The 21,908-nt window shown below is 38.0% G+C and overlaps 2 protein-coding genes across 3 annotated transcripts in view; one reads left to right on the forward strand and one right to left on the reverse strand.

The window, feature by feature from the left end:
- Positions 1 to 7,766, forward strand: part of AGO3 (argonaute RISC catalytic component 3) — a 63,018-nt gene extending 55,252 nt beyond the window's left edge. For both annotated transcript variants that reach the window (XM_032160239.2, XM_058442206.1), the window contains exon 15: positions 460 to 7,766. In XM_032160239.2, coding sequence (XP_032016130.1) covers positions 460 to 568 — 109 coding nt within the window. In that variant the 3' untranslated portion in view covers positions 569 to 7,766. The remainder of the gene's footprint in view (positions 1 to 459) is intronic.
- A 5,482-nt stretch (positions 7,767 to 13,248) lies between these two features.
- LOC116472938 (magnesium transporter protein 1-like) overlaps positions 13,249 to 21,908 on the reverse strand; it is an 18,539-nt gene continuing 9,879 nt past the window's right edge. Inside the window, exons 4-5 of the mRNA XM_058442211.1 lie at positions 21,327 to 21,401; positions 13,249 to 13,360 (exon numbers count right to left, since the gene is read on the reverse strand). Coding sequence (XP_058298194.1) covers positions 13,325 to 13,360; positions 21,327 to 21,401 — 111 coding nt within the window. The 3' untranslated portion in view covers positions 13,249 to 13,324. The remainder of the gene's footprint in view (positions 13,361 to 21,326; positions 21,402 to 21,908) is intronic.

Here is a 21,908-nt window from a genome sequence, read left to right on the forward strand (position 1 = left end):
ATCCAAATATTGTCTGCATGGTAGGATTTTCAAGTTCCACAAGCTATTAGCGGAGTCAGTGATCCATGTGAAAAGTGATGACAGAACTGACTGCCCAAGGTTTCCTGTTGAAATGTATTGTCTAGGCTCATTAGTAATAGAATCATATAGTAACTTAGTTGTTTTACCACATTAATTGAAAGGAGAGATTATTGGTAATAAAGTGATACATTCAGATAGATAGACAAAATGATATGATATGTGGGTTTGCTTCTAATTAATTCTGGGGAGGTGAGAGAAGTAAAGCAAAATTGGCCTTTAGTTAACAGTGATTGAAGCTGAGTGATGGACACATAGATTGTTATACCAGTCTCTTATTTGTTAATAATTTTGAAATTTTCTACAACAAATAGTATTTTTCAGAATTATTACATCAGAATAGAGAGTTTGTTTTTGTGTTCATTGCCACTTCTCTTACAGTGCTGAAGGAAGTCACGTTTCAGGACAAAGCAATGGGCGAGATCCACAAGCTCTTGCCAAGGCTGTACAGATTCACCAAGATACCTTACGCACAATGTACTTCGCTTAAATAGTCCAAGTATATTCTCTGAGAGGAAGTACTGAAAGATGAATTGACATACAACGTATGTTTCCAGTGGAGTCAATTGAGTAAGGACACCTCCAGCCATACAGAAACCAACACTGTGTGGGGGCCAAGGTCTGATCCTTATGTTAATACAAGGAAGATTGTTTACTTCATCAAGGAACACAGCATCATTATGCAATATGAAACCAGCCAACTGCTTTTTGTGCGGTCTCCTATAGGAAGTATCGCAATTGTTTTGTTTTCATTTCTTGTAGTCTAACCCTTTTAATGCCTTTACCTCAAGTTGCTTGGCAGCACAACTATCTTTGCAAAAAAAAGTAAAGAAAAAGTAAATGATGGTTTAAAAAATACACACCTTCATGAATAATCAAAGTGATTTTTCAAAATTATGTGTGCAAAAAATGTGCATTCATCTATTCTTGTAAAAGGTGTCTGTGTATTTTTAAAATATATACATCCATACTTCATATGCATATATATCTAGATCTGGATTGATAATAGATATATATGTGTCTGTTATATATTTTAGAGTTCATTCCACTGGGGAACTTTCTTTCCCTTTTATTCTACCCCCACTACCGCCTTTATTTCTCTATTTCCCTTGCCTTCACCACCTACATTTTTTTCCTAATCCTACCAGTGACATTCAAATGTTGACGTATCTGGTTCGTTTGAATATAAAATATGGCAAACTAGATTTCTACTTTTATTTTGCATACCCTACTCCTGACTCCTATCTCATACACAATTCTGAGTTCTCAACTCTTGATATTACTGTCTTAAGAAACAAAATTTTATATATATATATATATATATGTATGCATACATACACAGACAGACACATACACACACATATATATACATAAAATAACTTTCTGTGAGAGTGTGTCTCTCCCCTCCCGCTCAGAACATACATTTACCATTTGGGCAATTTGTATATAAGCAGTAGCAACCTGCACTATTCCTTCTCTTTTTTCTTTTTCTTTTTTTTTTATTTTTTATTTTTTTATGAGACAGAGTCTCGCTCTGTCACCAGGCTGGAGTGCAGTGGCGAGATCTCGGCTCACTGCAACTTCCGCCTCTCGGGTTCAAGCAATTCTCCTGCCTCAGCCTCCCGAGTAGCTGGTACTACAGGCATGTGCCACCACACCCAACTAATTTTTGTATTTTTAGTAGAGACGGGGTTTCACCATGTTGGCCAGGATGGTCTCGATCTCTTGACCTTGTGATCCACCCGCCTCGACCTCCCAAAGTGCTGGGATTACAGGCGTGAGCCACCACACCCGGCCTACTATTCTTTTTCTTTAGTGAGTTTGTTAAAGCTGCTATAAATATAAAACCTGTCAGAAGTTGTAACTCTTTCTCTCTGATAAGTGATGTGTTTTCTGAAGCCTTCTGTTTCTATGGGTTATACATGGAAATTCTTTAAAGATTTTATAAAGGGTAAATATTTTAAAAGATTAGAACTCTGTAGGGTTGAGACCTCTGAAATTGAGTAGAGAGAGAGAAGGGTTTGTTGAGGGATTTTTTTGTTTTGTTTTTTGATAGTTTACTTGCTGCCTCTCATACCTTAATGTGATTTTCATATATTTTTTATATATACATGTATGTGTGTGTATATAAACACATATGTATGTGTTTGGAAGTATAGCTTCCTTTTCTTTTATATTTATTAGAATAGTGCTTTAATAATTATAGAATTGTATTGGCAGCATCTTTTATAGACATATAATCATGTTTATTTTAAGAACTGACCACTCGTTTTTGCTATCCTTTAGTGCAATAAGCAGTTTTAAAGGAAAGTTGTGTCTGTTTGCATCTTTACCATGGATAGTAGGAGGAACAGGCACCTCCATAATTTAAAAGGGCAAATAATACAGCCTTAATTTCAGAAGGAAAGTTTTGTAATTTTCGGTTTTAAAGCATATCTTTTAAAATTCATCATGATAAAAGGCTGGATGCGGTGGCTCATGCCTGTAATCCTAGCGCTTTGGGAGGCCGAGACAGGTGTATTACCTGAGCTCAGGAGTTTGAGACCAGTCTGGCCAACGTGGTGAAACCCCATCTCTACTAAAAATACAAAAATTAGCTGGGCGTGGTAGCAGGCACCTCTAATCCCAGCTACTCGGGAGGCTGAGGCAGGATTGCTTGAACCCAGGAGGTGGAAGTTGCAGTGAGCCAAGATTGCACCATTGCACTCCAGCCTGGGCAACAAATGCAAAACTCCGTCTCAAAAGAAAAAAAAATCATAATGAAAATGAAGTGAAATTGCCTAAATGAGTCCAACTTGAATATTAGAAATAAAGTTGAACTTTTATATAAGAAATAATCGTGAATAGCTTAACATATTTAAATTATTTGCAAATAGATGTGTTTATTGAAGAATCATATTGGCTAGATGCCCATTTTCATTTACTAAAATGAATCAGGAAAATGCAAGATGATATTTTAAAACTTTTGCTAATGTATCACCAGTGTAACTTTCCTTTTAAAATTAAGGTGATAGTAACAAAGGAAGTTAGGACTTTGATCATTTTAAATCAGTTAAATCACTGAAATGTGGGAAATTGTTTTACAAAACTTTTATTGATTACACTTTAAGGTGTTAAAAAGTACTATAAAGCTATCAAAACCGAGTTTATCAGTAACATTGGATTCAGGGGAGCTTTGCACTTTGTAACTCATGAAAATTGCATTTTGATTTTTTTTTTTTTTGCACTGGTTCAGAGTATAGATACTACAGATTGTTTCCAGTGGGCATTGTTGTTAGCCTTTCAGAATTCCATCTGCACATGAAACCTAATGGATTTAAGATCTTTAGTTTCTCTCTTACCTGTAATCCACTATTATTGCCAATTCACTGTATTTTGAGCCTAAAATCTGAGCCCATGTCCTCCGACAGGCATGAAATCTTTTGTCCCTCTGCCAGAAAACTACGAAAGTACTGTATTTTGTGTGTTCATTATTTTGAAGTGTCTGAAATGCAATTTACAACACTGTTGCAAAGAACTTTACAAAAGGTAATATTTGTATCGTATATACATTTTTTCTCCCAGCCTTCTCCCATCTCCTCCAGAAAAATTTCCTATAAAGATGGATTTTTTTACACTGAAATTTTACTGAATATAGTCAGGATCATGGGCAAGAGAAGAAAATAGTATACCCAAGATGATAAAAATTTAATTCATCTATGCTTGATCAATGTGAGTAAAACATCTTCCTTTATCATGGGAGCTGCACAGATTTCATGTGGGAAACTTAGGGAATGACTGTAGATACCCTTTCTCTATGTACTCTGTCACCTAATTTTCAGTCACTCATATATGCTAGACTGGAGCCCTTAATTTAAATCTATTTGGAAGGACTTTTTTAAGATGAAAAATATTTTTTCTAAATTATAAAGCTTTACCTTTTGAGTGATTTCTTTTTAAGAGTGCTCTTACACTAGTCAGCTAGTGTAAGAGCTAGTTTAAAGTTGATTAACTTGAAAGAATATGTATACTATATTTCTATTTTGCTAACAAATGGTATATTAATTACCATTGGTTCTTAATTACAAGAAAACTTGTGCTTAGAATTTTAAGATAAAAGGCTAAGTGACCAATGCTTCTTGAAATTTGTCCTATTTATTGTTGCACTTCTGGTGTAGAATTTCTAATCTTTTTTATTTTAAAAAAGTTTTGCTTTTTTTTAAGTTAAACATGAAATTCACAGTGGCCCTTCTGCTCCTGCCCTTGCTCACTAACTATATCATGAATGCTAAATTTTGGTCTTCTTTTTTCTATGATGCGTCTTACAAGACTGACTGTAAAATATCAGTCTGGCAACTAGATAATTGATTTTCATATGAAGAAGAGTTGGGAGTTTAATGTATATTCTTGATGGTTAATCTGTCTACATAAAGTGCTGATACATGTATTATATTACAGTATCACGTTACTGGCATGGAGGACCATACACTTCCAATACTGTAGCTGCTATATTTATTTAAGTAGAGTCTGACAGTTACTGCACTAAACAATAAGGAGATAAGCAGGATTCAAGGCTAGTGTTAGACCCTTTTTTTCCTAAGAGTAAGGACACGGAATATCAAAGTAACAAAGGGTGCTGCCATTTTAGTTTCAATTTAATATCAGGATATTCTTTGTTTTAGAAATGTAGATTTTGACTTTTACAGTTTGAAAAAGGGTACCTCAGCCTCCTCAGTACTGGTTTTTTGGCACATTTCAACAGAAATATTAGATTCCCTTTATTTTTCTTAATAGTGATCTTCTAACAAGTTTCTTGGAAAAACTATTATTCTAAGGGAAATCCCTGTTTATAACCTATTAATATATTTCTATTCCTAGAAGAGAGTCTGGCAGGGGTTCTAGTAGGAATTACTGAGTGTTTCGGAAGGCACTTGATAGAGGCATCTCTGCTTTCCAGCACAGGGATTCTCAGCCTTCTAAAGATCTAGACCAGTTTCCAAGCTAGCTTCTCCACAGCCCACCACTGCCTAGTGTTTATTTGTGTATTCTCTAATGGATTTTAGGAGGATAGGCCTTCTGACAGACAGAATCATGAAAGACTTAAGGCATGTCTAGGGAAATAAACGCTGACTTGCCCTTCAGCAGGAATGACTGGCAGCGGATCTCTGTGTTCAAGGAAAGGGTGAGCGCTAAGCATGCCAGTGATGGATCCAAAGTATTTAGATGGATTGCAGACCAGGAATTAGAGACCGTTTGTGACTCAAGGAACTTGATGGATCTGTTTAGAGACCTACATGAATTTGCCAAGGGCAGTGATTTTTATGAAATTCAAGAAGCAAACGACTTGGATACAGCTAGAATATGTTGCGGTCTTCCTATTTCAAACTTGATTTTAATATTTTTACCAAGAAGTTTAACTGACAACTCTGCAAAATTTTCATTCAGTATCATTAAACCTGAGTTAAATGTTTGCTTAGCTTATCCGCTTAGATGTTCTTCTGTTGAACAGGCAGGTTGCCCTTAACAGTAACTTGCTACTTAAATTACCTTTTATTAGTTAGTCAAGCTGCAAAAATATCATTAGTCTGGCATCTTTATTTTGGCTTTATCCATATGAAGTATTCATTATTTTCATTCTTTCTGAGAATTCATAAATGTCTTAAAGCTTCAGTAAGAATTGTTGGGAGGTTTGACATCAAGTAACGCCTTCCTGTGTAGCAGTATAACCCTAATTTAGAACCCTTGTTTTCCTATTTCAGTCCTCGTATTTGATCATAGAAAAGCACTTTTGTGATTCTATAGGGGTCAAAAAATAAGCCAAGAATAGGTAAGTCAGTACAGAAATCAGAAAGTGAGAATTTTCTCCAAAAAAGCTTTTAAAAAAGTCCTGTTTATACTAAGAACATTCTCGATCAGTTGCAATGTTAGAAATGATACTGTGATTAGTGAACGCCAAGCTGAGTCCCAGGAAGCAGGGAGGGGGAGTGTGTGTGTGTGTGTGTGTGTGTGTGTGTGTGTGTATGAGTGTGTATATATATAATCTCACACACACACACAAAGGGAAAAATTATTTTGACTTTTTTCCTACTTTTAAAATGGTACATTTAAGTTTATAATTTTCCATGGCAGTCAACATAATTTTTTAAACTAAGATATAATGGTCAAGGCTTGTGCTAATATTACCTACTACTCATTGACATTTATATTACTTTACCCATCAAAACTAGTACTCCAGATGTTTACATCATTGATTAAATCTCAAGAATCTTTTTTTCTTAAAATATGGAAGTTAAAGATTTTAATTTGAATTAAAGACAGAAGGATGATAAATTCAATATAGAGGGTTGAGATTTACCGGTGAGAAACCCTGTTGAAGTATCAGGTAAATGGTGTGATAAAATTAGCATCCTATCAAATCACCTATCCAGCCATTGGGGTCCCTGCCTTTTTTAGACTAATTTCTAAGGTAACCAAAATCTGATGTATCTATGTTAGGGTCTCAGTAAAGCAAAGATGTTTGTCAGGGCATAGACTCTTGAGTTAAATTTTTTAATCATTTTTTAAAGCAAGGCGGTTCTTAGAAAGTGCCTTTTCAGAAGATGGTGCTGTAGATTTTTATTTTTCAAATAGCACGAAGCTAAGAATTTTAAAGATAAATTATTTTAGAACTCCAAGAGTGTGACAGTTTCATAAAAATAATGTTAGTTGTTGTCCTGAATCTCCTCCAAGGGAACCAAGAAAAGCTTTTATGCAGTAAAGTATCTAGGTAAATGCTCACCAAATTTATTTTGTAAATTTGAAAACAAAATATTTAGTAGAATTACCTCTTTTAATTCCCAACTGTGTTGGAGGAAATCCATAATGCACATAAAACAGCAAACCTACTTAACTAACTTTTTAACAAGGTTATGGGTATAGTACCAGTGTCCAAAGGGAAATGTAACTTGCCTGGAATTATAGGCAACATTTTCTAATTAATCTTTTTTTTTTTTTTTTTTGAGACAAAGTCTCACTCTGTCACCTAGGCTGGAGTGCAGTGGCGCGATCTCAGCTTACTGCAAACTCCGCCTCCCGGGTTCAAGTGATTCTCGTGCCTCAGCCTCCCAAGTAGCTGGGATTACAGGCATGCACCACCACACCCGGCCTAATTAGTCATTATTAAGAAAGACTGCTCATAAAGGCAGTACCAAATCATCATTCAGATCAGCTTAAGTGAGAAAGCAAAATGATGATCTCTATTGTTAGAGAAATTTTCTTTTCTAGACACCAAGGAATATTTTAAATGATTTTTTGTTTTTTCTAGGATGCAGGAACTATGAAAAATGATGACAAGGCATTTAAAAGGGTATGATCAGTTAAATAGAAGTAGGATGTGCAAAATTGTGCTTAAGGGGAAATAAGCAAAAGAAAGGAAAATAGCAGGACCTTTCATACTAATTAGAAATGTAGTTACCTACCAGAGGGCAACTTTGCTCCATACCAGGAAGCAGTAAATAGCAGTAAATGATCATCTAGGCACTTGTTTCCTGTGAATTTGGTGAGCATTCTTCCAGAAAAGAAGACTAAAAGCAAACAACAACAGAAAAAAACCACACCTCAGTAACCTTGTATGCTGCATTATATAATAATGATAGTAAAATTATATTGTTTGGAGTGTACTGTGTCTGTTTGCAAATATACATGCACATTAAACTTTTTTGTTTTTATAATGTCTTAATAGCAATTATGAGTTTATTTTTGTTAAGATTAATTTTTCTATTGTGATGTTTATATTTATTGGCAATTTGTGTGCAACTTTTATATTTTGCTTGTTGGTTTTAAGGTATTTTATTTTTATAGATATTTCTAGCTTTCCTCATTCTTTGTAATAGCAGCAAAGATTAAGATGGAGTGTTAATATACCAACCAAACTACGAATTCCATAAACTCTAGAGTTTGGATTTTTACCAATAAACCATTAACACTATTTTGTAACTTAGAATATTTAATGTTGTTTATATAGTGGGCATTAAAGACAGTCTTTAGACAGATTTCTCCATGTGGAGGGAGGTGGGGCTTTCCTGTAAGTTTGATCGTTTTTTTCCCTTTAGTAACAAACTAACATAACAGATTGGATTTATTTTACCTGATTGCAGTTTTGGGGAAACCTGTCAAATAAATAATTGTTACATGCCTTTTTTTTTTTTAACTTTAAGTACATTGAAACGGCTTAAATGGTCACATTTTTCAGCATTAGAATTAAGACACCATTTTTGTAGGCCTGGAAAACCAATAGCAAATGATTCAAAATTCATTGATAATTGACTTTGAAATGAAACTTTTCCCCCATAATTTGTTATATGGAAGATTTGCTACCCTGATCTTTTCCCTAGCATACTTCTAAAGTCGATTGAATCCCTGAGTATCAATGAAGAAATCAGAGTTTAAGTGGCTAGGGAGAGCCAGGTATAAAGACTGATTAATAGAGTACTTCAGCTAATTAAAAATTTAAATAGTAATAATTTATGAATGTGAATAAATTGGAAAGCAGTAAAAAGAATGATTATAGAATATTAAGTTCAACTATATATAGACAGTCCAGTTTCCTAGTGAATAGGTCAAGATTATTTGTTTTGTTTTGTGGCACAATCATAGTTCACTATAACGTCAAACTCCTGGGCTCAGGCTATCCTCCCACCTCAGCCTCTGAAGTAGCTGGGACTACTCACATGCGCCACCATGCCCAGCTAATGGTTTTTTTCTTTAGAGGTGGGGTCACTATATTGCCCAGGCTGGTCTTGAACTCCTAAGCTCAAGTGCTCCTCCCACATCAGCCTCCCAAAGTGCTGGGATTACAGCCATGAGCCACTGCATCTGGCCAAGATCAAGATTATGGATATTGGTTAACTTTGTTAACAATGTTAACTTTTAAAATAAAAGTACATGGGCTGGGTGCGGTGGCTAACGCCTATAATCACAGCACTTTGGGAGGCCGAGGCAGGCAGACCACCTGAGGTCAGGGGTTCGAGACCAGCTTGGCCAACATGGCGAAACCCTGTCTCTACTAAAATACAAAAATTAGCTGGGCATGGTGGCACATGCCTGTAATCCCAGCTACTCGGGAGGCTGAGGCAGGAGAATCACTTGAACTCAGGGGGCGGAGGTTGCCGTGAGCCAAGATCGCGCCATTGCACTCCAGCCTGGGCAACAAGAGTGAAACTCCATCTCAGAAAATAAAAATAAAAATAAATAAAAGTACATGAAAAAAGTATATTCCCTGAAGCAGGTAAAATACTTGCATTGTATTTTTACATCATGAATTTGCTTGTTAAGAAATTTCTATAAGTGGTTAAAAGATAAACTGTATTCCATCCTCTGGGTTTTCAATTCTAAATTATTGGAGCTCAATGTATAATATTTTACTGCAGTGTGTTCCACTGAGAGGCAAGGAAATGGGAAAGTATCAGGTAATTATAAATGGGAAAATTTTATTTTTATATGATGTAAAGTTTTACAGTTTAAAATAGATCAGCATGTGATTTCTTGTAGAGATTAGCCATTTCATTTCTTTTTGCATTTTTGCCAGTTACATTAGTTTGCCCTATAATATACTATTCTGAGATACTTCCTTCACCCCCCACACACATCAAGTACTAATTATATACAGATAGTACAGATTTATACTCTGATTATAAGAATTTGTTACTACTAATTAAAAGCAAATTAATGTGGCTGGGCGTGGTGGCTCACACCTATAATCCCAGCACTTTGGGCGGCCGAGGCGGGCGGATCACGAGGTCAAGAATTGGAGACCAGCCTGCCCAATATTGTGAAACCCCTTCTCTACTAAAAATACAAAAATTAGCTGGGCTTGGCGGTACGCGCCTGTAATCCCAGCTACTGGGGAGGCCGAGGCAGGAGAATGGCTTGAACCCAGGAGGCGGAGGTTGCAGTGAGCCAAGATCATGCCACTGCACTCCAGCCTGGGCGACAGAGCAAGACTCTGTCTCAAAAAAAAAAGCAAAATATTTTTGCTGTGAGTGTATGTCCCCCTTTAAGGATATTTATTGCGCTTATAACCTTAATAGTTGTATTCATTACATTTCAACATGTCCAAGGTTAGCAGACATGTAGTTCCTGAAAACCAACATTTTAAAAGTTGCCTCTGGGCCGGGCACGGTGGCTCACGCCTGTAATCCCTGCACTTTGGGAGGCTGAGGTGGGCAGATCACGAGGTCAAGAGATGGAGACCATCCTGGCCAACATGCTGAAACCCCATCTCTACTAAAAATACAAAAATTAGCTGGGCGTGGTGGCGCACACCTGTAGTCCCAGCTACTTGGGAGGCTGAGGCAGAAGAATCACTTGAACCTGGGAGGTGGAGGTTGCAGTGAGCCAAGATTGCACCACTGCACTCCAGTCTGGCGACAGAGCAAGACTCTATCTCAAAAAAAAAAAAAAAAAAAAGTGCCTCTGGTCCTGTGTTTTCTTGTTCCTTCTGAAAGTTCATAGAAACCTGGCATATAGAGCTTATTTGGCTGTTTTAACTGGTTGGCTCCACAAATCCTGCTACCTGACATCATCACGGCTTGACCGCAGTGAAGTACTTGATGGCTTGTTCACATGTTTAGTTCACCTCTTTAGAAAGAAAGCTTTGTGGCCAGGCGCAGTGGCTCATGCCTGTAATCCCAACAGTTTAGGTGGCTGAGGTGAGCAGATCACCTGAGGTCAGGAGTTCAAGACCAGCCTGGCCAACATGGCAAAACCCCGTCTCTTCTAAAAATACAAAAATTAGCCGGGTGTGGTGGCGGAGGATGCAGAGAGCCAAGATCGTGCCACTGCACTCCAGCCGGGGCAACAGAGTGAGACTCTGTCTCAAAAAAAAAAAAATCATTGTTCAGTAAGTAATAGATCATACCAAAAAAGAATTGCTATGAACAGCATTATGCATAGAAAACAGATGGAAGTGTTGGTCATTAGAGCTTTGCTTTTTAAATTTTATTCTTTCCAAAAATTGGTGGTATGCTATCTATAATTTTATGTTCGATGTTGAAGAGGCAACACCAGAGACTAGAGAGGGAGATTACTCTGATATTTAGTGCCTAAAACTTTCATCTTGGCCGGGCACGGTGGCTCACACCTGTAATCCCAGCACATTGGGAGGCCGAGGCAGGCTGATTACCTAAGGTCAGGAGTTCTAGACCAGCCTGGACAACATGGCAAAACCCGTCTCTACTAAAAATACAAAAATTAGCCAGGCATGGTGGTGGGCACCTGTAATCCCAGCTACTCAGGAGGCTGAGGCAAGACAATCGTTTGAACCCTGTAGGCGGAGGTTGCAGTGAGCCAAGATCGTGCCACTGCACTCCAGCCTGGGTGACAAGAGTGAAACTCTGTCTCAAAAAATAATAATAATTTTAAAAATAAAAGACAAAACTTTCATCTTTATTTCATGGCTTTATTTCATCTTTATTTCATTTTTGGTTGGGAAAACAAACAAAAATCTCTGAAGTTAGTCCTTTAATAGTCTTTTTAGAACCAAAGAAGGAGAGACTGCAAAAATGTTGCATACGTGACTCTTTATTGTCAGAATCTGTAGAAACTGGAGGTCTTTGTAAAGAAATAGACTAGTAGGATTGTGAGAATATATAGTGAGGGGGAATTTAGGGTAAGTCTTCCTTGCTGGGATCTTTGGACGGAAACCTTGCAATTGTTTAATATTTTCAGAGTAAAAGAGCAGCTATTGCTATTTGAACCTACAGAAGAGACCTAAGACGAGCGTCTCTGTAATCTAAATTTATATGATAATGTTGTCCCAGACCCAAAGGCACACCTATTCTCAGTAACTTTGAGAAGTCTTGGAAGTTGCTTCTGAATTACAGTAAAGAAATTAAATGAAGTATTTATCCTTAAATAGAGCCAGGCATTTCTATCAACATAATGTCTTTGGTTTTCCCCTTTAAATAGAAAACACCAAGCAGGGCCTTTCCAGACAAGATAGTCCTTCCTGTAAAGAAAATGGTTTTGGTGTGGGATTTGGTAAAAACACTGGTTAGTTTGTAATGAAGAAAGAATTTTGGCATAGACAATCCAACCCAGTTTATGGATACAGTTTGATCCCAGGGAGTTTAACAAAGGGAAGCTCTGGTTTTGATAGCAACAGACTTGATCTTCTATAGTAATTAATTGCAATTAAGGTTTTCCAGGAGCTTTCTCATTTCTTAGCCCACGGTCCAACCCCTCTTTAAAAAAGAAAGAATAGGCCGGGCGCAGTGGCTCATGCCTGTAATCCCAGCACTTTGGGAGGCTGAGGCAGGCGGATCACAAGGTCAGGAGTTTGAGACCAGCCTAGCCAATATGATGAAACCCTGTCTCTACTAAAAATACAAAATTAGCTGGGCGTGGTGGCGGGCGCCTGAGGCTGAGGCAGGAGAATCCTACTAGTCTGAATTACAATAAGGAAATTAAATGAAGTATTTATCCTTAATAGAGCCAGGCATTGCTATCAACATAACATGTTTGGTTTTGCCCTTTAAATAGAAAACACCAAGCAGGGCCTTTCCAGACAAGGTAGTCTGGAACCCGGGAGGCGGAGGTTGCAGTGAGCCGAGATCCCACCATTGCACTCCAGCCTGGGCGACAGAGTGAGAATCTGTCTCAAAAAAAAAAAAAAAAAAACAAGGAATAGGAAAAGGACTTAGAGGCAGTTTATATAGAATTCTACTGAGGGTAAATGACACTCTCAAAATACTTGGGAAAGAAGAATCATGTGCCACAAGCTATAGCTTGATTAATATTTTAGCATGTTTTCCATGTTTGTATTCTAAAGTTTGTTTCCTTTGACATTCCATTATCTTACTTACTAGAGTGCCACCATTCTTATTTGTAATACAATCAGTGTTTTATGCCATTTGTGAATCACAGAATTGTTCTTTTCTCTCCATCACACACACACACACACACGCACACTGTTAAAAATAAAAGGGGAAGGATAAAACAAAAATAGAATGATGATTATTACAATGTAACTTTAACATATATGAAGAGAAATTCTAACTCAGCTAAGTGAGAATTAAGATTGAAAGTATTAATGTTGCAAGTATTATCTCTAGCCATGGAATTTTTTGCTAGCTATAGAATGCTAATGTGAACAGAATATATATCAGGAATATGATGTATTATGGTGAAGTGATAAAATTATTCTTGATATTAGCCAGATGTGGTGGTTTGCACCTGTAGTCCGAACTTCTCAGGAGGATGAGGCAGGAGGATAGTTGAGCCCCGGAGTTTAAAGCAAGCCTGGGCAATACAGCAAGACTCCAATCTTTAAAATAAATAAATAAGAATTATTCTTGAAAGTAATATTCTAACCTTCTGCCAACCAACAGAGATCCTCATATTCTTAAAGAAAATTAATATAGCTTATGGTTTTGATAAATTGGACTCTAATTTAAACTTTAAAATGTTATGACTTTTATTCTGATACATGGCTTCTAAAATACGTAAAAAATTATACTGAATGAATTAATACTTAACCTGTTCATTTCTCTTAATTTATGTATTTATTCTGACTTTATTATACAGTTTATGTCTCACATCTGCCTTCTTGATATGTGCAAAATATTACGTAAAAATAGTTTAAAACTCATCCCACTTCCTAGTCAAGCGTGGGCTGTAAGAGAGAAGGCTTCAGGTGTTCTTTAATGGAGGAACTTTTGAAAGGTCACGACTGGAAAAAGCCTATTGAGAATGTATTGCATTTCAGAGTAGAAAGGGCTCTAGAATATGAGCCAGAGACTTGGAATTTAGTAATAGGTCTCCCACCGATTTGCGCCACGTCCTTAGGCAATTCTTTTAATCTCTGTGTGCCTAGTTTCCCCTTGCAAATAAGAGTGGTAATGCCTGTCCTCACCTACCTCACTAAATTGTTGGGGTTCTTTTGTTTTGAGTCAGGGTCTCACTCTCTTGCCCAGGCTGAACTACAGTGGTGTGATCATAGCTCACTACAGCCTCCAACTCCTGGGCCCAAACTATCCTCCTGCTTCAGCCTCCCAAGTAGCTGGGACTAGAGGTACATGCCACCACACCTGGCTAATTATTTTCTTTTATTGCAGAGATGGGGTCTCACATGTTGCCCAGGCTGATCTCGTAACTCCTGAGCTCAAGCAGTCCTCCTGCCTCAGCCACCCAAAGTGCTGGGATTATAGGTGTGATCACTAAATTGTCGTAAGAATAAGATAATGTTTGCAGAAGCATTTGAGTTCTCCAAAGGAAAAGCTATTCAGACTTTCAAGATAATAGAAGAGTGTTGTGTGAAGGATTCCTTTCCAGTTTGCCTCTGTGAAAATGTCTTTGTCATAGATCATTTTATGAAACAGGAATAAGAGAAACACAGGCCTTATCGTGGTGTAGTGCTCACTTACAAACATATCCTGTTGTTTCTTCCCTGCAAGATATCCAGCACACAGGCTGAATTTTTCTTTATAATAATCCTTGGCAAAAGCATAACTTTTCAAAAACCAAATGATTTTAGTGGTGCTATGGCAGCTGCAGTTTTGAGTTAGATTAATGTGGTAAAAACCATCAAATACTTAGAAATTGGCTGGGTGCGGTGGTTCATGCCTGTAATCCCAGCACTTTGGGAGGCCGAGGTAGGTGGATCACTTGAGGTCAGGAGTTCGAGACCAGCCTGGCCAACATGGCAAAACCTCGTCTCTACTAAAAATACAAAAATTAGCTGGATGCGATGGAGGGTGCCTGTAATCCCAGCTACTCTGGAGGCTAAGGTGGGAGAATTGCTTGGACCCAGGTGGCAGAGGTTGCAGTGAGCCAAGATTGTGCCACTGCACTCCAGCCTGGGCAACAAAGCGAAGCTCTGTCTCAATAATAAAAAAAAAAAAAATCATAAAATACAAATACTTAGAAATTAACTTCACCTTTGCCTTCAGGCACTTTTGCTACATGTTAGCATCAGAGGCTGTTGTACAATTAGATGGTTATTCCCCTGTTTCTTGGCCGATTTTTGGTACCTTTCTTTGAAGAAGAGGGTTAGATTTTTAAGAAAGAAAGTGTGCTTATTTCACTCATGGCTTTGCAGAATTTAACTTTGCTTTACTTTAAAAATTCCAATCATCATGTACCTGTAAAGGTTAAAATATAGTGAAAGTTTTTGCTTCATGTGAATTCAATTCTGAGCACCTGCAGGTCATATCAGGTGTCTGATGCAGTTACCTTTATGGATCGTGGCAGGTCCTTACATTTCAACAGCCTTATGCATTTCCATGGGGGGAAGAGATTCTGTTTCTAGGAAATTACAAAGGGCATACCACTGCAGGGAGTGTAAACAATTCTTTGTTGCAACAGACAAGATTTTTTTTAAAAAAAGAAAAAAGGATGCATTTTAGGTACACAGGGTATGGACGCATTCAACATTTACTTTTATCTCCACAGATGCCGACCTCCCCTTGTTGCAGGCAGTTGGGCTTTTCCAACTCATTGCTAACAAAGGTGGCATCTGCATTAATTTCAATGAGAATTTCAAGTACTGAAGATGAAAAGTTGGGGAGATTCATGTTTGAAAAATGAAAAATGAACAAAAAATCCACCTTGTGCAGTGAGATAGCTAACACTGATATATCAGGAATAATTTTAAACTATTTTTGCTGTAATGTGTAGCTTTAATGTCTCTTTTCAGTTATGGACCCATAAAAGTATTACTATATCTTGTGAATAAAGATCATTCTTGTGGACTAGTACGTGGATGCATTCATAGGCTGTGGGAAGCAGTGGTGTGCGTATGTGTGTCTATATCAATATTTTATGTTTATAACTCTGTGTATTAAGTTTATATAGAAAAAAATAATGTGTTTCTTTAGTGTTTGGGGGACTAAATTGTAATATGACCATTCCAGTGTAATCTGACTGCTCACTGTAGGGAACATTTGTTACACACAATGCACATACAAACACACACCCCTAAAGCGTAGCTAACTGCTCCCACTAGATAATTGCTGCTAAAAAAAAAAAAACAAAAACAAAAAACAACCCTAAATAATGGAGGAAGAAATAGCATTCTTTTAAAAGGGGCTTTTCTGAAGAGTAAAATGTAAATACAGGACATGTGGGGAGGGTGGGGCCGCCTGCAAAATGTCCTGAAGATGGACAAATAGCCTTTTAAATTCTACTTTTTAACCATCTTTACCGTGTGTGCCTATTTGTATTGCAGAGGTGAACTACTATTTTTGGAGGTTGATATCAGTATGTTTTGAAACTGAATTATTACATAAAATCAGAGTAACCTCTTTCTCCATCCTCCTTTTCCACACTATTCTTGCCAAATATTTCTACTGAAACCCAGTTTCAGCAAGGCAAAATGATGGGACTCTCAAACCTCCCTCCTCATCTTCCCTTCCCCTCTGTCTTTTGCCTGGCCTGGCCTTTTTTGTTGTTGTTGGCTTTTCATAAGTAAGAACAATTTATTGTGGTATTTCAAGATTGCAGAATTTCAAGTGTATATCTATAAATCTTTTCTTAAAATCTTCGGCTACACAGTAACATCAATTAAAACAGAAGAGTGAGTCTAAGTCTGTAATATGCTATAGGACCAGATAAGATTTTGAATGAGACTAAACTTGACTGCCATATTTTATTAAGAGGAAATTGGAACTTCATGCTGGAGAATGGATGACAGCAAGTCTATGATATATATGTAGTCATTGTATAATTAGAAACACCAAATGCTGAATCCTATCACTGTGTTCTTGGGGGCCAGGCCTTGGATTTGGTTGTCATTTAAACTCCTTGAAGGTTATATGTAATTATAATGAGCAGAAGGCAAATAAAGTTTTTGAACAAAAGTACTTGTTTTCAGTATTTAAAATTTGGTAATGTATTTTCTTTTTCAGTTAAACTATCTTCCCCAGAAAAAATATTATATTTCAGTTAAACTATCTTCCCCACAGAAATTATTATACTACGAACAAGTTATGAGTGAGACTGAGAAGCTTGAAGAAGCTGGTTTTTAAGCAGCTCATATAATATTTTGTTTTAAAGAAAGTGTCATTGTTTCCTGTTGGGAGGCAAACAACAACAACAACAACAACAAAAGGAATTGTCATGATTCTTTCTGAGCCAAACTGTCACGAAATGTTCTGTGACAGAACCACTACTCTTTTTTCTGCCATTCTGCCTACTGGAGAGTTCTATGTTGTATTTGTTTTTAATCCTTGATTTTAAAAATATTAATGGTTTTAGTGTTGCTTAGCTTCAGTTTGAAGTATAACTTTCACTAATAACTGCAATAAAAAGAAAAGCTTTGCTCTTAAACTTTCTCTTGTGTGGTCATCATTACAGCTCTTCAGACTAGGGAATGAGACCCATGTGATATAGTGGAAGGAACTTAAGCTTTAATCATGAAGTCCTGGGTTCAAACCCCAATTATGTGACACTCTGAGCAAGTTCCTTGATGCTTCTAAATCTCAGTTTCCTCCAGTGTGAAAGGAGAAAATAGAACTGATGGAGCATTAAATGAGACAATACATAGAATGTTTCCAGTGCTGGGCATGTGGCTGGAGCTCAGGTTTTTCAAAGACTGCCTACCTCCCCGCTACCCCACCCATTTTTCACCTTCTTAAATAAAAGACAGTGAGTGGAGTGAAAATGGGGAGACGACACTAGGCTTCCAAACTTTGCCAGGAGGTGAAAGAATTAAGAATGTGTAGGGAAAAAAGGAACCAAAATGAACTGGTTCCAAAAGTGGATAAACAGCCCCGGTATGCGATGCAAGAAAACACTGGACTAAGATTTTGGGAATCAGCTCTCAACCCTCTTTAAATGCATAATTTCAGGTATAGCTCTTCATTTTATAATTAAAGTTGTTAGACTAATACCAGAAGTCGCAAGTTGGCAGGCCAGTTTCAGTCTGCAAATGATTTTTAATTGTTTAAATTTTCTTTCTTTTTTTTTTTTTTTTTTGAGATAAGAGTCTCGCTCTGTCACTCAGGCAGGAGTGCAGTGGTGCGATCTCGGTTCACTGCTACCTCCACCTCCCGGGTTCAAGCGATTCTCCTGCCTCAGCCTCCTGAGTAGCTGGGATTACAGGTGCCCACCACCACGCCTGGCTAATTTTTTTTTTATTTTTTGTAGAGACGGGATTTCACCATGTTGGTCAGGCTGGTCTTGAACTCCTGACCTCGTATCTGCCCGCCTCGGACTCCCAAAGTGCTGGGATTACAGGCATGAGCCACCATGCCAGGCCAATTGTTTTAAAATTTTTTAAGAGAGACAGGGTCTCACTCTGTCGCCCAGGTGGAAATGCAGTGGCAGGATCACAGCTCACCTCCTGGGCTCAAGGATCTTCCTGCCTCAGCCTCCCAAGTAGCTAAGACAACAGGTGTACACCACCACATTCGGATAGTTTTTAAAATTTTTGTAGAGATGGAGTCTCACTGTGTTGACCAGGCTGGTCTGAAACTCCTGGCCTCAAGCAATCCTCCCACCTCGGCCTCCCAAAGTGCTTGGATTACAAGCATGAGACTGCACCTGGCCCAGATTTTATCTTCTCTTTAAAAATAAGAACCAAGTGTGGGAACCCCCTGTAATCCCAGCTACTTGGGAAACTGAGGCAGGAGGCTTGCTTGAGGCCAAGAGTTCGAAGCTACAGCGAGCTGCGATCATACCACTGTACTCCAGCCTGGACAAAAGAGCGAGACCCTGTCTCCAAAACAAAAAATAGTAAGATATGCCAGAACCAAACAAATCGCCAGTTACATTAGAGCTCAACTGCTTGAGACTTTCTTCAGAGCAAGGGTGCTCAGAACACCACACTTAAGCATCAGAAATGAGGTGGCAGTCGAAGGTAAAATTCTGTGTTTGTTGTCGTTTTGAGACGGAGTCTCACTCTGTTGCCCAGGCTGGAGTGCAGTGGCACGATCTCTGCTCACCACGACCTCCACCTCCTGGAGTCAAGCGACTGTCTTGCCTCAGCCTCCAGAGTAGCTGGATTACAGGCGCCCGCCACCACGCCTGGCTAATGTTTTGTATTTTTAGTAGAGATGGGGTTTTGCCATGTTGGCTAGACTGGTCTTGAACTCCTGACCTCCAGTGATCCGCTTGCCTCAGCCTCCCAAAGTGCTGGGATTACAGGCGTGAGCCACCGCGCCCAGCTGCAATGCCTTTATAGAGTAGTACTTTTCTTGTACTTTTCCCTATTAAAATATCTTTCTTGGGATGGGTGCAGTGGCTCACACCTGTAATCCCAGCACTTTGGGAAGTCGAGGCAGGTGGACTGATTGAACTCAGGAGTTTGAGACCAGCCTGAGCAACATGGTGAAATTCCATCTCTACAAAAAATACAAAAAATTAGCTGGGCATGGTAGTGAACCTATAATCCCAGCTACTCGAGAGGCTGAGGTGAGAGGATCACTTGAGCTTGGGAGGCGGAGGTTGCAGTGCATGGAGGTTGCAGTGAGCCGAGATTGCACCACTGCACTCCAGCCTGGTGACAGAAAGAGACTCAGTCTCAAAAAAGACTTTTTTTCTTAAGAATAATGCTGGGGTTCAAAATTTATAATTATAAACAAAACAGATACCTTAGTGGCTTAGTATCATAAAGTCCAATATGTTCAGTTCTCAACTGAAACAAAATTTTAATAGGCTTTGCTAAATGATTTTAAAAATAGGCCAATTCAAAAGTACCTGAGGCTGGGCATGGTGGCTCATGCCTGTAATCCCAGCACTTTGGGAGGCCAAGGTGGGTGGATTATTTGAGCCCAGGAGTTCGAGACCACCCCAGGCAACATGGTGAAACCCCATCTCTACAAAAACTACAAAAATTAGCCAGGCATGGTGACATGCTCCTGTAGTCCCAGCTACATGGGAGACTGAGGTGGGAGGATCACCTGAGCCCAGGACATGGAGGCTGCATGTGCCACTACACTTAAGCCTGGGTGACAGAGTGAGACCCAGTGTCAAAAACAAAACAAAAGCACTTGAAACTATTAAATGTATAACATTACTCTTCGTTTACTGTAACTATGTTGCGAAATAGAATTTGCATATTGTATTCCAAAGCAAAAATAAAAAAACAGAACATAGGAATGGTCTGATGCTGCACCAGACAGGATTTCAGTCAGCACCAGCATTCAGATGGTTTTCACATGCATTTTATACACATGTAAAATTAAGATTAACTGGCCAGGCGTCGTGGCTCACACCTGTAATCCCAGCACTTGGGAGGCCAAGGCGGGTGGATCACCTGAGGTCAGGAGTTCGAGACCAACCTGGGCAACATGGTGAAACCCTGTCTCTACTAAAAATACAAAAATGGCCGGGCGCGGTGGCTCACGCCTGTAATGCCAGCACTTTGGGAGGCCGAGGCAGGCGGATCACGACGTCAGGAAATCGAGATCATCCTGGCTAACACGATGAAACCCTGTCTCTACTGAAAATACAAAAAAAATTAGCCGGGCGTAGTGGTGGGCACCTGTAGTCCCAGCTACTGGGGAGGCTGAGGCAGGAGAATGGCGTGAACCTGGGAGGCGGAGCTTGCAGTGAGGCGAGATCGCGCCACTGTACTCCAGCCTGGGCGACAGAGCGAGACTTGGTCTCAAAAAAAAAAAAAAAAAAAGAAAAGAAGAAAAGAAAAAAAATTAGCCGAGCATGGTGGTGCACACCTGTAGTCCCAGCTACTCAGGAGGCCGAGGCAGGAGAATTGCTTTTTGTAGTTTTTGTAGAGACGGGGTTTCACCATGTTGCCTGGGGTGGTCTCGAGAAGGCAGAGGTTGCAGTGAGCCAAGATCGCACCACTGCACTCCAGCCTTGGCGACACAGCGAGACTGTTAAAAAAAAGATTAACCATCTTTTTAAATTTTTTTTTGTAAGCTTAATCTTAATTTTTTCCAATTTATATTTGTGCTTGTATAAAGATTTTAGACTATGAAAGTTTGCCATCTGTGGTATTCCTTTGAATAGTATTTAAAAATACATATTCATAGGTGCTATCTAGACCATTCATAAAATTATGACTGTTGTCTAAGATTCTTTAGATATTAATTTGAAAATCTGCACAAAAGTATATCACTTTACTGAATGCAGCAAAGTTACTTGCCATTTATTTTACCCTGAAGACTTTTCTTTCTTATGGAAAAAGAGTGGGTTTTGAAGATAAGAAGGGCAGATGGGACGGTAGGAATCATTGTTTTAACCTCCAGAGCAAATCATCTGCAGCCGTGTAGTTGAAGTGGGCCGTTATTTCTCTGACTAGTATGCTATGCAAAACGAGTTAGCCTCACCCAAATCTCAGCCTTGACAATCTCAGCATGAATTTCTTTGGCCTGAGACAAGTACAGGACCAGCAGAACAGCAAGCTGGAAAAAAGGTCAAAGTCAAGCAGTTTCCTCTGGAGTAATGAACAACAAAAAATGTCTGTGAGAGAGGTCAACTATTCCCAGTCACCTCCTGCTAAAAATATTAATAATATTAATATTTTAATGTAAACATTAATAATATTAATATTTTAATGTAAACATTAATATTAATATTTTAATGTAAACATTAATAATATTAATATTTTAATGTAAACATTAATATATTGATATTTTAATGTAAACATTAATATATTGATATTTTAATAAAACATTAATATATTAATATTTTAATAAAACATTAATATATTGATATTTTAATAAAACATTAATAATATTAATATTTTAATAAAAACATTAATAATATTAATATTTTAATAAAACATTAATAATATTAATATTTTAATAAAACATTAATAATATTAATATTTTAATAAAAACATTAATAATATTAATATTTTAATAAAACATTAATAATATTAATATTTTAATAAAACATTAATAATATTA

Source organism: Hylobates moloch, unplaced genomic scaffold (genome assembly GCF_009828535.3).
Source record: "Hylobates moloch isolate HMO894 unplaced genomic scaffold, HMol_V3 SCAFFOLD_8, whole genome shotgun sequence".
Taxonomy (NCBI): domain Eukaryota; kingdom Metazoa; phylum Chordata; class Mammalia; order Primates; family Hylobatidae; genus Hylobates; species Hylobates moloch.